Genomic DNA, 14,503 nt, shown 5'->3' with positions numbered 1-14,503 from the left:
CCTTTTGACACATTGTAGAATCCTTTGTAGAAGACCATATAAATGTTTACATGAATACATGTCATATTCACTGTCATTAAGCATGTTGTGTGGAGGGGCGTTACCACCATATTTCTACACATGAATTTTCTTTTAGGATATGTTGTATATTTCTTTTCTGCGTTATTCTTTTTTTCATATTTTCAGTTTGTGTAAGATGTGTGTCTAAGCTTGCATCTGTACATTTCAATAGCTCTTTCATAATTTGATATTGAAATACAGCCAGTTTATATTTTCAGTCATCACATAGTCAGTAGACTTTGCATATAGTGTGTATAGTTTCATATTTTTAATATTATAATGTGAACATATTACTTTATATGATTCTGACTGGTCCAGATAAGCCCATGAAATTATTGTTCAGTGTTCTCTTTACTGATTGGCTATGATCTTGGGAAAACTTTTTTAACCCTGCCTTTTGGAATTTATTGTTTTCAATGGGCATTTTTGGCTGCCATTTTTCGAATCAACTCACAAATGGGAATTGGCAAAAAATTGTCTCGTTTGTTTCAATATGGCTAATTTATTGCCACGGGTTTGTTATGTCATGCGTAATATATCATAACATGAAAAATGGTTGAGGCAAGTGGTATATCCGTAGCATAGAATCCATCCTATGTACAAGCCTGGTTTAAATGTTAACTTACAGAAGTAAATAAACTCACCTCTGTTCACAGAAGAATGTGCACATAAACTGGTCTCCAGACTTACAGAAGTTTATCCAGCCACTGCATATTTACATGGTAAATACGTGATGCAATTCCTACTCAACAAGTTACTTTGTTAGCATATTCTGTAGTCTTCTGTTCTAAGTCAAATACTGCAAATATCTGCTTACAAGTACATTACCATAATTATAGGAATTTCTGCATCCAGTAAGCTTTCATTCACATGAATATTGCAATGATGCAATGTTTAGTTGTGAAAGTGACTTGTTAGGTTACATAAACATGGATTGTCTATTGCACTCTAACTGGATACTGCATCAAATGATGCGACAGCACATTGTACGTTCTGCGTTGAAAGATGATTTTGTCTGTGCAAAATGTTCTGTTTATTAGGAAGAATACTTGTTCTTTGCCTTATAGATTGTAAAAAAATATAATCTACTTTTAAATGTTAATACCAGTTTCAACTTTGGGACTATATTTTACACAAGAAATGAAAAGTGCAGTGTCTATCAGAATGAACAAAATTACTCATTCTTCTAAATAATTTCCACTGAAATAAAAACTATGTGATAAAAAGAATCTCAAATGGGTAATGATTTAATATTAAATTTCTGAAACTCATTGAATAGAGGCTTGCAAAAGCTGCACATTATTCAACTCATTTCATAAATTCAAAATTTGAGATCTTCTCTATATCATTTGCACATTTTCATTATTACATACATCAACATTCTACATTGTATTGTTCCATTTCTAAGTCTGCCTGTTGCAGTCTGGCATTTTTTTTGATTACATATTGATGACCATGATGGTAAAAATACACAACGTTGTAGAAGTTATAATGTAGCAAAGTGAAATCTACAGCTAAGCATCATGAAATGGCTGATCAGGATCTTTGTTGTTTACAATTTTACTCAACTTATAAGTGAGTGTATACAGTAGTTACTCTTGCAGATCTCTGCAAATTGTTGGTGAGCATAATTTTGTCCAGGAAGACAAAGTTTGTGTAGTTATGTTATGGGGCCTGTAACTTCACCTTTTACTACATATCAGTTCAGTAAATGTTTGCTATAAATGAATATGTGACCGACATTACCTAAGCTTTGATGTGCACCAGATTCCCAACAATTTAAAATAGAATAAAATACACATGTGAACCAACAGTTTAAATATTAAATAATAAAAGATAAGTTGAAAGACTGAATGGAAAGAAATCGCAAAGCTTTGCCTTCATTTTGACAATGAAGCAAGGTGTTCTTAAGGGTACAAGAAAGAACATTCACTGAAACATGTACGAAGAGAGACAGGCACATACCAGTAAATAAATATGTTTCAGCACAGAGAAGCAAAACTATCTAGAATGATAAAGAAGTCAAAACCTTTTTAAAAAAAGAAGATAGCTAAAGAAAGAACATGAATTGTTTCTTTTTGTATTTATAGATAGTAGCTCACTTCAAATTGTGTAATTATTGCTTCTGTCATTTTGTTAATTTTCTTTGGATTGGACCTCATCATTATTATGATAGTTTAATATCAATGAATTAGGCAATAAATTTGGCAACTTTGAACACCTTGTAAAGCACTTATCTTTGTTTCTTATGATGAGAATTATATTTAAGATATCACAAATTAGATGCAAAAAATAATGTACAGTTACAGATGGTACTCTGTCTCATCACGGTGATGCAGATAACTAAGTCCTGCAAAACAATGTCTGCTATGTTGGTTTTATATGAGAATGATTATTTTTGGTATATTTCCTTTTTCAGTGTGTACAAGGAAATATGACTATTGGACAGTGGTCAGAGCCTCAGGAGTGGTCACTCAGCAGATTAGCAGGTAGACAAGACCATGCTTGGAGATCTTTAGTTTGAATTAAAGTGACCCAGATATGTGATAGTTGCAGAGTACCCAACTGAGAGATTTCACAGTATTCTGTTAGATTTTATCAAATATGTATCTTATTTATAGATGTCAACATTTTAGGAAACTTCTACCGGTCTATCCTAATGATCACTTACCCAGATACCTGATCAAAGGGAAATTGTATTAAATGCGAACCTGAACTGCGTTGTTGTAGGTTCATCAATGCCAACCCTCAAGAGATGTGTAAGCATAATTATTAATAATATAAGTGACAAAAAAAGCATAATCTGAGCATGAGAAGTGCAATCTTATATTACGTGCCATAATTACAGAAAATGGTATTTAAAATGTACATTTATTTTTTATACTTACCTGGATCTGTAGTTAAAATTTTTGTCACAGATTGGCTAAATCCATGTGGATTAGTAGTTAGTACGAGAATATGCACAAAGCAAATTCATAAATTATTTATGTGTAACATTCAGTCGAACTAGTCTGCATATCTGTCGCAGATGGTTGTAAAATCCACAAATGATGAATGCTCTATTACATCACTGATAAATACTTTCAACATTTTTATTGATTTGTCCTTTTCTGGATGCAACATGTATTTCAGTTGAACAAGATCTCTCTCTTCGAAGATTTTTCAGTCATATAACATCCATGAGTCACATTGATAAAGCCCCTTTTTCTCTTAATATCTGGTTCCATTTTTTTTTTTCAATTTAGGCTGGTCCACTATGTATGTGTTTATCAAAATAGGCTGAATCTTTAACACGTGGTTTCACATTCAAGAAACGGGTCAGTTTTCTTACAACTGTTTCACATGTAATTACTATTAATAGAAAATAAGGAAATCAGAAGGAGGTCTAACATTGAATAAATATGCAGCAGCCAATGGTCCCATGATTCACACCTTGAACTGTAATCGTTTTTCTGTATCTCGGTTGCTTCTGATATCTTTGAGCTGATCTTGGAAACATTGTTTTTTTCTTTGAATATTTAACTGGTACCCGGTTGCTCATTTTATTACCCAAGTTATCATCATTGGACAGGTACCCGAGTACCTGGGTACCCACTGACAGCTTTAATCAAATTGGTAAAACTGTTTCAAGGTATGGTCATTTGGTTTGTAAAAAAATTATTATTTTATAGAAATGGAACTTGGTGAGTGAGAATATGGGATGGTCCAAAATTCTGTGAACAAACTATTTCCTCACACATTAAGATATGTTAGGTATAAAAATAAAAACTGATTTAGATCTTAGTTGTATTGTAGTGAAGCATCTTTCTTTATATTTCAGCAGTCCTAGGTTTGATCGTTTTGTGTACTCACATTTACATTCGGGGGGCGGAGTCGTCTAAAGCACTCTCCATTATGGATCACTAACATCTCACCTCTGTCTGCGTGGGTTCGAGTCTCGGATTTGGCCAGTGTGGGTATGTGAGAAAGCTTGCCAGTAGCTTCTCGTGGGTCGGTGGTTCTTTCCAGAGCTTTCCCGGGTTCTTCCTCCACCATTAATACTGGCCGCCATGTATAGCTCATCGTGTGCTGAGAAATGGCATTAAACCCTACGACAGTGACAAAATTTACATGTTGTTGCACAACTGTTTTAGGTAGTTCATTGCCACTATATCATAATAATGAGATATTCTTATTTGTAATTGGAGTTCCAAGAAGTTGGATTTAGGCTGTTATGTTTAGGAGTGTATTCTTTCTGTTTACAAAAAACTTTTGATGGTGGTGGGCTAAAGAATATTTTCCAAATTGAAGAGAGTTTCCATTGCAACTATTAAGATCATGTAGGATATCATTCATTGAGTGAATTTCCTAGGTAATAGGAATATAGGATTAAGTGTCAGTTCCATAAATATTCCATGATGCAGATTATTAATTGAATAGCATCAGCATGTAGCAAAATTTAAAATATTATGAGGCTGCAAATAAAATAATAATTTTTTGTTTTTTGTTCTGCAGTTCAAATGTTATGAAAAATATGACTTTTGTTATTAAGAGTATTTACTGTGGTCCATCATGAAGGGTCATAACTGGTGGGATTTACGGTGGAGGAATGTATAGGAATCTCTCTGTATTCATACCATTCACAGACCCTTTCCATGTGCAACAACTGTAAGCCTTTCCATTATGACCTACATCCCTGTGGTCAGAGTTACAGGTTAGGATCATAAAAGGCGGAATTTGTGGCAGAAAAGTGGAGAGGAATCTCTGTGTGCCTAAATATCCGTACCACATAGAGACCCTTTCTGCTTGCTTTATCTCTGATTCCTCCCATTGTGACCCCAGTTTCTGTGGTCAGATTTGGGACTTGAAACTGACTACATTCTTGCATGGACTCACAAATTTGGTTCAACAATTGTTTAAATATAAAGTAGAAAACCTGGTGTTTATCTCAGTGCAAAAATTGAGACATTGGTAAGCAATATAACGTGGAAAATAATGACACCAGTATTTAACATAGATTGCTTTACTTTTGTACAGGTTTTATGAAAATCTTAATTCTAGGCAAGTACAAAGCTGTGGATTGTATTTTGTTTTATAAAAACCTTGCAGAAGAATGTATAGAAATTCTCATTGATAGAAGTATTGACTCAGGGGTGCAGGAATCCATTGTTCTTATTGCTGAATTGGAAGTTTGTTCTTATAGACTAGTAACTTTTGCAAGGTTACTTGTCCATGGACAAGTAAATTGTGACCTGTAACTTGAAGGGGCAGTAGTTCCTGTTTTGTGTGAGGAATGTTTACACAAGTGTCATTCATACTAATACAGGCAAGTGCTATATGTATATTTATGTGGTGTATGCTGAAATTTATTGATTAGGATTGAAAGCAGTGGCAGCTTCAATGCAACCAATGGAAGCAGACAGTAACCATTTTAAGCAGTATCTTTTAATGGTTACATCAGAACAAATTTCATTGGCTGTAGGATAGGGCTTCCCCAAGGATCTATCATTTTGGACCAATTGCTGGACTACTTTAAACCATTATGCACGACTGTAAAACTTTGGCAGAATGGTGAAAAGTTGAATGAAAGGTCAACAAAAAGGGCTAAACCTAAACTTGACTATGACAGGCAATACAGTTAAGAGAGAAAATAGGAGTTCAAAGATTCTTGGCTGTTTCTTTGGCTCTAGGCCAGTGAAGATCAAATAAAATTGCATCTTGTAATATACATTGAGCACAGGAGTCTGATGTTTAATTAATAAAATATGATGAAATTTGTGACAACATGAAATAACCTTGTCTGTAATATAATACTTATTATTATAGTACAGATTTTGTTTTGTCACAGATGCCGTATTTTATTGATTAAATGTCAGACTCACGTGGTAAGAAATACCTCTCAACTGCAGACAAAACCAATGGATTGTTTGCAGGACAGGTTATCAAAAGGAAAGACAAAGTGTTAACACACCAAAATAAAATACCAAAAAAACACTGCATATTAATTAAAATTTGATAATGAAATGGCCAAATCTGAGAAAAAAGAAGTTGAGGGTGATTTAGACAGAGTGATCAATAAATACAATGTGAACCAAACTGAGTGTGCAAGATGTTTAACACAGCATATGTGATATCAGAGCAGAGAAAATGTTTTGCAGACTAAATTTCTTTGTGAGGTTCAAATCAGCAATGGAGTTGAATTTGGAACTGATCACATCAACAGAACTGCATCATAGATTTCATCAACATTACATCTCATATCATACTGAAAAATGTCATGGATAAAGTAGCCAGAGCTAAATTCATATTCATCCTTTTAGATGCTACTAGTTGTAGGCCAAGAATGCATTCTTGTTAGATTTGTAGATCCTCACCATGAAAGTCTAAAAATAAGACACGTTAAATTATCCAGTGTATTTTATATGTCACAGATCCATACTGCATTCATTTAAATGGTGCAGCTTAATAAAAGTTAACATTTTAATAGTCCCACTATTCTTTTTAATGTTGAAAAGTGGGTGTTTTGTTTGGACAAGTATATGTTTTACTTGTCTATGGACAACCTGATATTGGAAAACTTGCTGCACCCCTGTGACTGAAAAAAATATTTTGTCTAGGTAGGAAAATATTTGGTACTGGTAATTCTTTTTTTCAATGTATTTTATTATTCTAGTTACATGTGTAACTAAGCCATTTTGTGTAGACATTGAAATGTCAAAAAATACACAGATGTCACAGTGAGTACTGTCAGTTGTACAATTTTGACGGATAATAAAAAAGATCTAAATATAAATATTTCAGATATCTTCATTTTCAACTTTGAAGTTTGATATAAACAAGTTTCTTGCTCAATTTTGGAAACTAAATATTTACAATAATTTATGCTTCAGAAATACTGGAATTTACAGTTTGCTTTGTACAGCTTGTAGCATTATCGATTTTTAAAAAAAATGTACTTTAGTAGAATGATTTTTACAACATCTCAATCTTTCCTTTTCAGTGTATGTATCTTTGTGATTGTGTTTATCTACATGGATAACAAGATTTTGTCAGCTGAAAACCTGTGTGTATCAGTTCTTACCTTGACTGTTCTAGGCTACATAATTAACAAACTGCTAGTGAGAAGAAATTCGAGTTTCTGTGAAAAATCATCATCAAGAACCAGTAAGTTCCATCAATGTTATGAACAGAGGTCATAATGCGAGTCTTTTTTATTTCATTTGACATTTGTTAAAAAACTACAACACTCCCTCACTATAGGGATCTTTATTATAATGCAACATTCACTATATAGAGTTTCATTACAACAAAACTCCTGCTGTATAATGAAATTCATTATTACAACACTCCCTCAGTATAAGGATTTTCATTATAACATTACTTACTATAAGGATCTTCATTACGACAACACTACCTCCTATAAGGATATTCATTATAACATACACCTCAATATAAGGGTTTTCATTATAATAAAATTCCCTCACTGTAAGGATCTTCATAATAACACAACACTCACTATAATAACATTCATTATAACAACACTCCCTCACTAAAAGGATCTTCATTATAACAACACTCCATCACTATAAGTATCTTCATTATAACACAGTTCATGTTATAAATTGGATGTGATCATGGATCCCATTTTTTCTGTAGTTGTAAATATATGTATATTGTACTTCGTTATGAGGCATTACCATATATACTTGCTTACAAGTTGAGTCAGACTGTAAACAACAAAGATCCTAATCTTCTGTTGCATAATGCACCTGCAGATTGGGGTTTCTGTTGTTTGTTCTACTGATTACTCCTAACAAACTGCACAGACCCAGATCTGCTGGCACATTATGTGTCAGCAGATCTGGGTCTGTACAGTTTGCAGTTGGACTTGTCTTATACTTGAATATATATAGTATACACTATGTCTGCCTTGGACACCATTAAAATGCACAAATGTTGTATTAGAACTTCTTTATGGGGTGCAGTGTCATACAGCAGTGCATACATTTGTGTGTAGTGTCTGGGATCCTGGTAGAAAAAAACCAGCTTAATGTAATAAGTGTATACATTGCACAGAACTTACAATCACAATGAGTGCTATATTTGTGGCCTGTAGTATCGTTAGCATGGCTCTTTAACGAAATTTTACTGTTGTCTTGCCAATCCACTTACAGTTTATTTAAATTAATTATGAAAGTTTGAGTTCTAAGATTTACAATGGCAAACAAAATAATAAGATAACCTCCTTTGGTTCTCATAGATCTATATGACTGAAGGTGAAAATATTCATTAAAGTTGGAATACCAGGGACTTTCACACATGCTAGCTAGTGATGCCAACTGCTGGAATCAAACTTATGACTTGGCAATATACAGTTGTCTGGCCATGTCTTATGACAAATTAAAGTTTTATATTCCCGCATTTTTAAAGTGTGTTTCTCTCATCAAGTAAGTATTTTATATACATACGCTTCTGTTATGAAAATATAGATTATATCCAGTCTGTATCACATCTCTATTTTATAACTGTAAATTATATCCAATCCATATGACATCAATTGTCCCTTTTAACAGCTAATGACACTATCAGCTCTGCAGTTGTTGGGTCAAAACAATTGTCAAAACGTGTTTAAATTATTTTTAAAAAGTTAACTTTTCAACTTTCAGACTCGGTCTTTAATACTTATAATCGAAATATTGTAAATTACAACATTTTAGCATCACTTAATCTGTTAAATATGGCTGGAGATTTATTGTAATTTACATGCAAAAGATTTAAAAGTCGCAATGAATTCAGTTGAAAAATGTTTAGAATGGAGAGTTAGTGTTAGGTATTTTGCAACTGAGAGTAACATGATTGTTAAGATTCAGTTCCGTTTCCTCTAAAATGGTAACTGACAGAAACTTTTAGTAATTTGTATTTAGTCTAGTTATGTTGCTTTTAGCTGCATAAAATTGTGTGAATATTTGCTGTTGAATACTCTTTGATTCCTTGTTATTGATATCCAAGGTTTCTTTTTTCAGTATTGGATGACCTGAAGACACTCCTGGTATTCACTGGTTTCAGTTATGGGTTGTCACCAGTCCTTGTATCTTTGACAGAAACAATATCCACAGACACAATCTATGCCATGACCACAATCATGCTACTGGCCAACCTCCTGTTTCATGATTATGGAGCCACAGAAGCAGCCATGTTAGTTTATTTTTACCTCAGTCGCATTTAGTAAATATCAAGAGAGAAGTTTCACTTTTTCATACCTTGTTGTGGCAGAAAATAATGATAGTGTTAATGTATGATTGATAGATTGTTCTTTTAGTGGTATACCAGGGTGTCAAAGGTTGTATTGTTGGAACATAATATGAGTTAGGACCCTTGCTCCAAGAGACCACAACATCCATCTTGGCTGGGTTTTGACAGGATTCTAACTTGAAAAACTTGCACCATAGTTTCCTTAGGATTGATTTAAGATTTTGCTAAAGTTGTAAAGTTGTGTTTGTGTATCCATGTGTGTGTGTGTGTCCATTGCTGTAAAGCCTCTCATTATACTGCTGTTCCTCATATACTATAAGGTATAATAATAAATCACTTTAAATTGGTGATAATTTGTTTTATCAGTGCTACTTAATTTATTTCAAGTGTATTATAGTTCTGGACTTGCAACAGCTAGTTAAAATTTAATTGCTCGTGTCTCCTTTGAATACATTCCCAGATTCCATTAATGTCAGGAGGATGCTCCGCTACCACTTGAATCCAGCAATCGTTGAAACACAGAAAATTTGTCTTTCCCATCTATATTCCACATCATTGAAAGGATGAAACTCTTCCCAACCCTTCCCCTGTTTACCAGTTGTTTTCTTCATCTAAGCCAATCTTGTGAATTATTATACCATTATTTGAAGAATTTGGTATTGTATTTAGTGTAAAGGCATATATTATATGTTGCAATAATTATTTTCTGAAATGTATTTATATTTATGTGAATTGATTGCAGTCATGGACTTTGTTCTTTTTCTGACCTCATGTTGCAATACATTATAGTTAGTAACTGTTGTTGGTTATTTTTGTGCACACTGCTGATATTTATTTGCTTATTGGTAATAAGGGGAATGAATTCACTTCATTATTTCCTGAAATTTTGTTGTCATTCTTGTCTTTTAGAAGACTAGGCCATGTCATTGAAATGCTGAAAAAGTTTAAAAAGCAAAAAGACATGCATGGAATATATGTGACAGAAAGGTTCATCTATATCTGCTTGCAGTGTTTGGTAGTTATTGTCAGAGAACACCTGGTCCATGGGACTATGATGAGGACTAAAGACGAAAGAGAGATGCAGTAAGTCCAGGGAAAGGGACTGTAATGTACTAAGTCTGCATCCAAAGACATAACCAATCAGCATAGTAGGTGACCCTTTGATATTCCGTAACCCGAAGTGTATTTACAATGCCCACAGAGACTGTTAGATTGGGTTAACTTCAGATGGAAGAAAAAGAGGGTATAGACTTGCTGTCCACAATTTTCTCAAAAGGCATTGTTGGAGTTGCAGATGCATTGCTAGATGTGGATATGTAGTACAAGAGGTAATGACACGGTTGCTGACTTCACAGCTTACAACCGAGTTGTCCATCCAGCAAAGAGCCAAGCATACCACCCAGCCAATAACTGGGACATCCATCCAGGCAAAAGCAGTCTGACTGGTCAACAAATGTAGCATGTAGAATACAGTTCTAAAGTGGCCATGGAGGACTCTACAGAGTTCTGCCAGTTTCCAAGTGCCCTGCCTCATCAACTGCAAGCCAGGCCTATAAGGTGAACACCTCAGTTGACGAAAAAACAGACATCCTTTTGTCTTCATCCACAATAAGAGTAGGTTAAGAAAATCTCTGCCTGACTGACAAACTACTGGACCCAGGTAGTTACAAGGTTTACCTTTCTGAAAGCCAGCTAGCAGTGTTCTCTGCATGCTGGTATCACACACATTCAGTGTTTACCATTGATCTGCCATCCATGGATAAAAACAATGCAGCATTCAGCATGACCAACTCTTTGTTTTATAAGGTGGACAGAAAAGTTGTGCTTGCTGTCTTGGTGTTAGTACTAAGCATAATCGCTACTTCCTTGATGCTATATTTGGCCTTGCTAGTGATGTTTTGACTGGCTGAAGAGCTGTTAGTAATCAAGATAATTAAATGGGCCATCCGTCACATGATGGCCAAAGCCCTAATGACTTTGGCCTACATAAATCTTGTGAGATGAGATGCCTGCCTGTGTCCATCCACCTAAAAGCCACGTCATGCCTGGGCTCTGCATTCAGCATCTTTTGACATGTCATTGCTCTTTGGTGGAAAAATTGAGGGAGTTTGTCAGCAGGAATCACGCCTTGCTACCAGCACCTACTTTCTGGCTGAACTAGTTTTTGCTGCAAGGAAGATAAGGTCACTAGCAAAAATACTGAAAGGCAATGTCATCCTCAGCCCATTTTCTGGTGGCAGCAGAACTCTCAGTTCTGGAAGGCTAAAATAAACAAGGTTTCTCCTTTCCCAAGCCAAATAACAGCCGACATTGACTTATCATCCATACCTCAACAGCCAGTCTTCATGTGGGTACTTCATTTCTTCATTTTCAAACATTGTGGTCTCAGCTCTTTCCCGAGAACAACTGGAAAATGCTAGTTGTTTCATGGGGCTTCAGATTTCATGTTTCCATCCTCTTTCACTTCACCATTCCCTTCCATGATAGACTTGCCTTCCAATCTGGAGAAGGCTGGAATTTTACAGACGGAGATCTGATTGTTGCTAAGTAGACAGACAGTGAAGATAGTTCACAACCCAAACTCTCAGGGGTTTTGCTCCAGGCTTTTTCTGGTACCCAAGGCCCCCCAGAAAGCTCAGACCAGTCAAAGATCTCATGTGGCTCAAGAATAACATTACCATGCTAAGGTTCAAAATGGACATCAGGATTAGTTAGACTTTCCATAAAATGATACAAATTTGCAGTCAGTTTAGACTTGACTGACACAAACTTTCTTGCACCTATACACACATCCTGCTGCATGTTCTTTAAGTTGGGTTTCCAAGGAACCGTTTATCAATCTCTTGCTCTCCCATTCAGTATTAATATCAGCCCATGGGCTTTAACCAAGATCAATTGTATTGTCTCTCTCTTCGGTCTGCAAAGTCAACAGCAGTGGCAGTGTGTTTTGGTGACATCCTCTAAAAATACATGGTAAGGTTATCTTTGGTCAAGAGCAGAAATGATCTTTTTTAAGTCAGTTAGGGTTTTTGATCAGTTGGGACAAATCAGACTTCACTCTATACCAGCATTTTGTCCACCTTGCTTTTTTTTTTCGAACCTTGATTTTGTGGATTTTATTTTTTTCAGCCAGCTGTTATATTCCCTTTGTGAATTGCACTGCATTTATGATTTATCATACCATTAGCCAATTTTGAGTTTAATAGACCAAAATTGCTCATCCTGTTTTCCAAGTGGAATATATCATGAGTGCTGACATGGCTTAATTCAAATAAGTTTGAGCCCTTATCAAGTAGCTCCATGGAGCTAATATCATGCAAAATATGTTTCTTAGCTTTGGTACTCTGGGTCTGCAAGTTTCATGCCCTTTTTGTGGACATGGATCAGATTAGATATTTCTGACATCCTGATGATGCGAGCAGGCTTCTATCAGTGGACAATCAGAGAGTGGTTTTCCATCCCATCTCCTGCATCAGTAAGTCTAAGGAGACATTGATGCAGGACCCACCCCCCACACTGACAAATTGTGTAAGGGACAAAGAAAAGTACCTGGGGTGGGGTGTTGGGGTTGGCAGAATGGCAGGCTGGGAACCAGATACAACTAACTGACCAAGCCCTAGTACCATTTCATGATCTAAGACATAATAGATGCAGTTGGCTGGCACACACAGTCATCCTTTTCAAGCTTCTATCTGTGTGATCAAGCTTCTCAGAGACAAAAACTGAATCTGCTAGGTCTAGTGGCTGCAGCCCAGACCATCACCAGATCAGTTTAAAGTCAGCACATTTTACAGACATAGAACAGTGCTTCTGCTGGATTTGTCTAGTGTTTTACTTGGTAAGAAAATGCCATTACTTTCTTTCCCTTACACAATTTTTGACTTAGGTGGCCATCATTTGCACTATTCTGATATCATGAGTATTGTTTACCCTTGTAAAGGGTTAGGGAAGAATCTTAATCTGTGCTGGGTGAGCTAGGTAGCATGTAGGATGCACAGCATTGCCTGTTCCTGTTACCTGTTCTCCTAGTGTTAATGCGTTTGGGAAATGTATTGAAAGGAGCAAGCAGTTTTATTTTAAATTATATTTCACTGAACATACTTACCTCATCACATTACTATTAAACTTTCCCAAACCTCACCACAAATGTGAGCATCAGCATGGAAGCATCAAGCAAAAATGAAAGGGGAAGGGTCAGGAAGAGTTACTTCCCTTCATCTGTATGGCAAGGTATTTTTGTGATTGCTGGATTTAAGAGGTAGGGGTGCATCTTTCTCATGTTAACATTATCTCTGAATCCTAAAAATTTGCTTTTGAATTCTCAAATGTGTTTTAATTATTGGAACTTCCCTCAGTATAAGGCTACCACATTTGGGTTACATTTATACCTCTGATGAACAGGATTGTAAAGGGGGACCTCTGTATTATACTCAAAGCACAGCTTGCTGGTTAGACATTGTTACATGGAGCTCAGTGTTGTGTCTTTTGTTGATGTACCATAAAAATACTCACTATATGCTTGGAAAATATTTTTTTGTCTGTATTTGCCATTTTTATATTTGGCAATTGTGTGAACCTTGAATCAGTTTGACAAGCTATCTTAACAGATGTATATTTATATTTAAGTAGCATACTTGTTGCCAACCTGAAATGGGGACAAATCTGTTGAATTGCCATTATGTGTAAATGATCCACAGATAATTATCTCAAATTGTCCTAATGCATTTATAAATGTATTTTTGTATGTAATATGTAATATATTTTTGTAAACTCTTAATTTCTTATATTAATTTATCCAAGGCTTTGGGTTCTTTTTTCATTTAGTAACCTGGATATCTAAGAGTTTGTTGAATTTTAAATTTCAGAGTGTCTCAGTCTCTGTCCCTGAATGCTGCCCTATTTGCATCTGTCTGTCTGGCATCCCGTCTCCACACACCATGGCATGCTTTTGCCACTGTTACCTTTGCAGTTCAGATCTTTGCTGTCTGGCCAGTTTTCAAGAGAAATCTGATGGTAAATTGCTTGTGTCAGTTTTCATTTATTTTCTCATTTTTATATAAATCTAGCCACAATACACTCATGAATAAATCTGGATAAATGACAATCAGACACTTTCATTTTAATCATTTAGTGTTTAGCATGAAAAAAGTTCCTGTGTTTTGACATCTACCAATACTTGTCATATGCTTCCAAAAATAGCTTCTATGTATAT

General features: G+C 35.2%; 1 protein-coding gene across 4 annotated transcripts in view; it reads left to right on the top strand.

The window, feature by feature from the left end:
- LOC149779083 (phosphatidylinositol N-acetylglucosaminyltransferase subunit C-like) overlaps positions 1–14,503 on the top strand; it is a 246,470-nt gene that overhangs the window by 2,390 nt on the left and 229,577 nt on the right. For 3 of the 4 annotated variants that reach the window (XR_016415570.1, XM_089939635.1, XM_089939634.1), the window contains exons 2-5: positions 2,480–2,549; positions 7,040–7,203; positions 9,063–9,234; positions 14,157–14,304. Coding sequence is in view for 3 of the 4 variants with exons in the window: in XM_089939635.1 (XP_089795761.1) it covers positions 2,480–2,549; positions 7,040–7,203; positions 9,063–9,234; positions 14,157–14,304 (554 nt within the window). In the remaining variant the exon portion in view is untranslated. Of the gene's footprint in view, positions 1–2,479; positions 2,550–7,039; positions 7,204–9,062; positions 9,235–14,156; positions 14,318–14,503 lie in introns of all 4 variants that reach the window. The other variant, XM_089939636.1, reaches the window with a different exon arrangement.

The sequence above is a fragment of the Sinohyriopsis cumingii genome, chromosome 17, assembly GCF_028554795.1.
Source record: "Sinohyriopsis cumingii isolate HCF-2022 chromosome 17, ASM2855479v2, whole genome shotgun sequence".
NCBI lineage: Eukaryota > Metazoa > Mollusca > Bivalvia > Unionida > Unionidae > Sinohyriopsis > Sinohyriopsis cumingii.
Note: the sequence above shows the minus strand (reverse complement) of the source record. Positions and strands in the feature narration are given on the sequence as shown.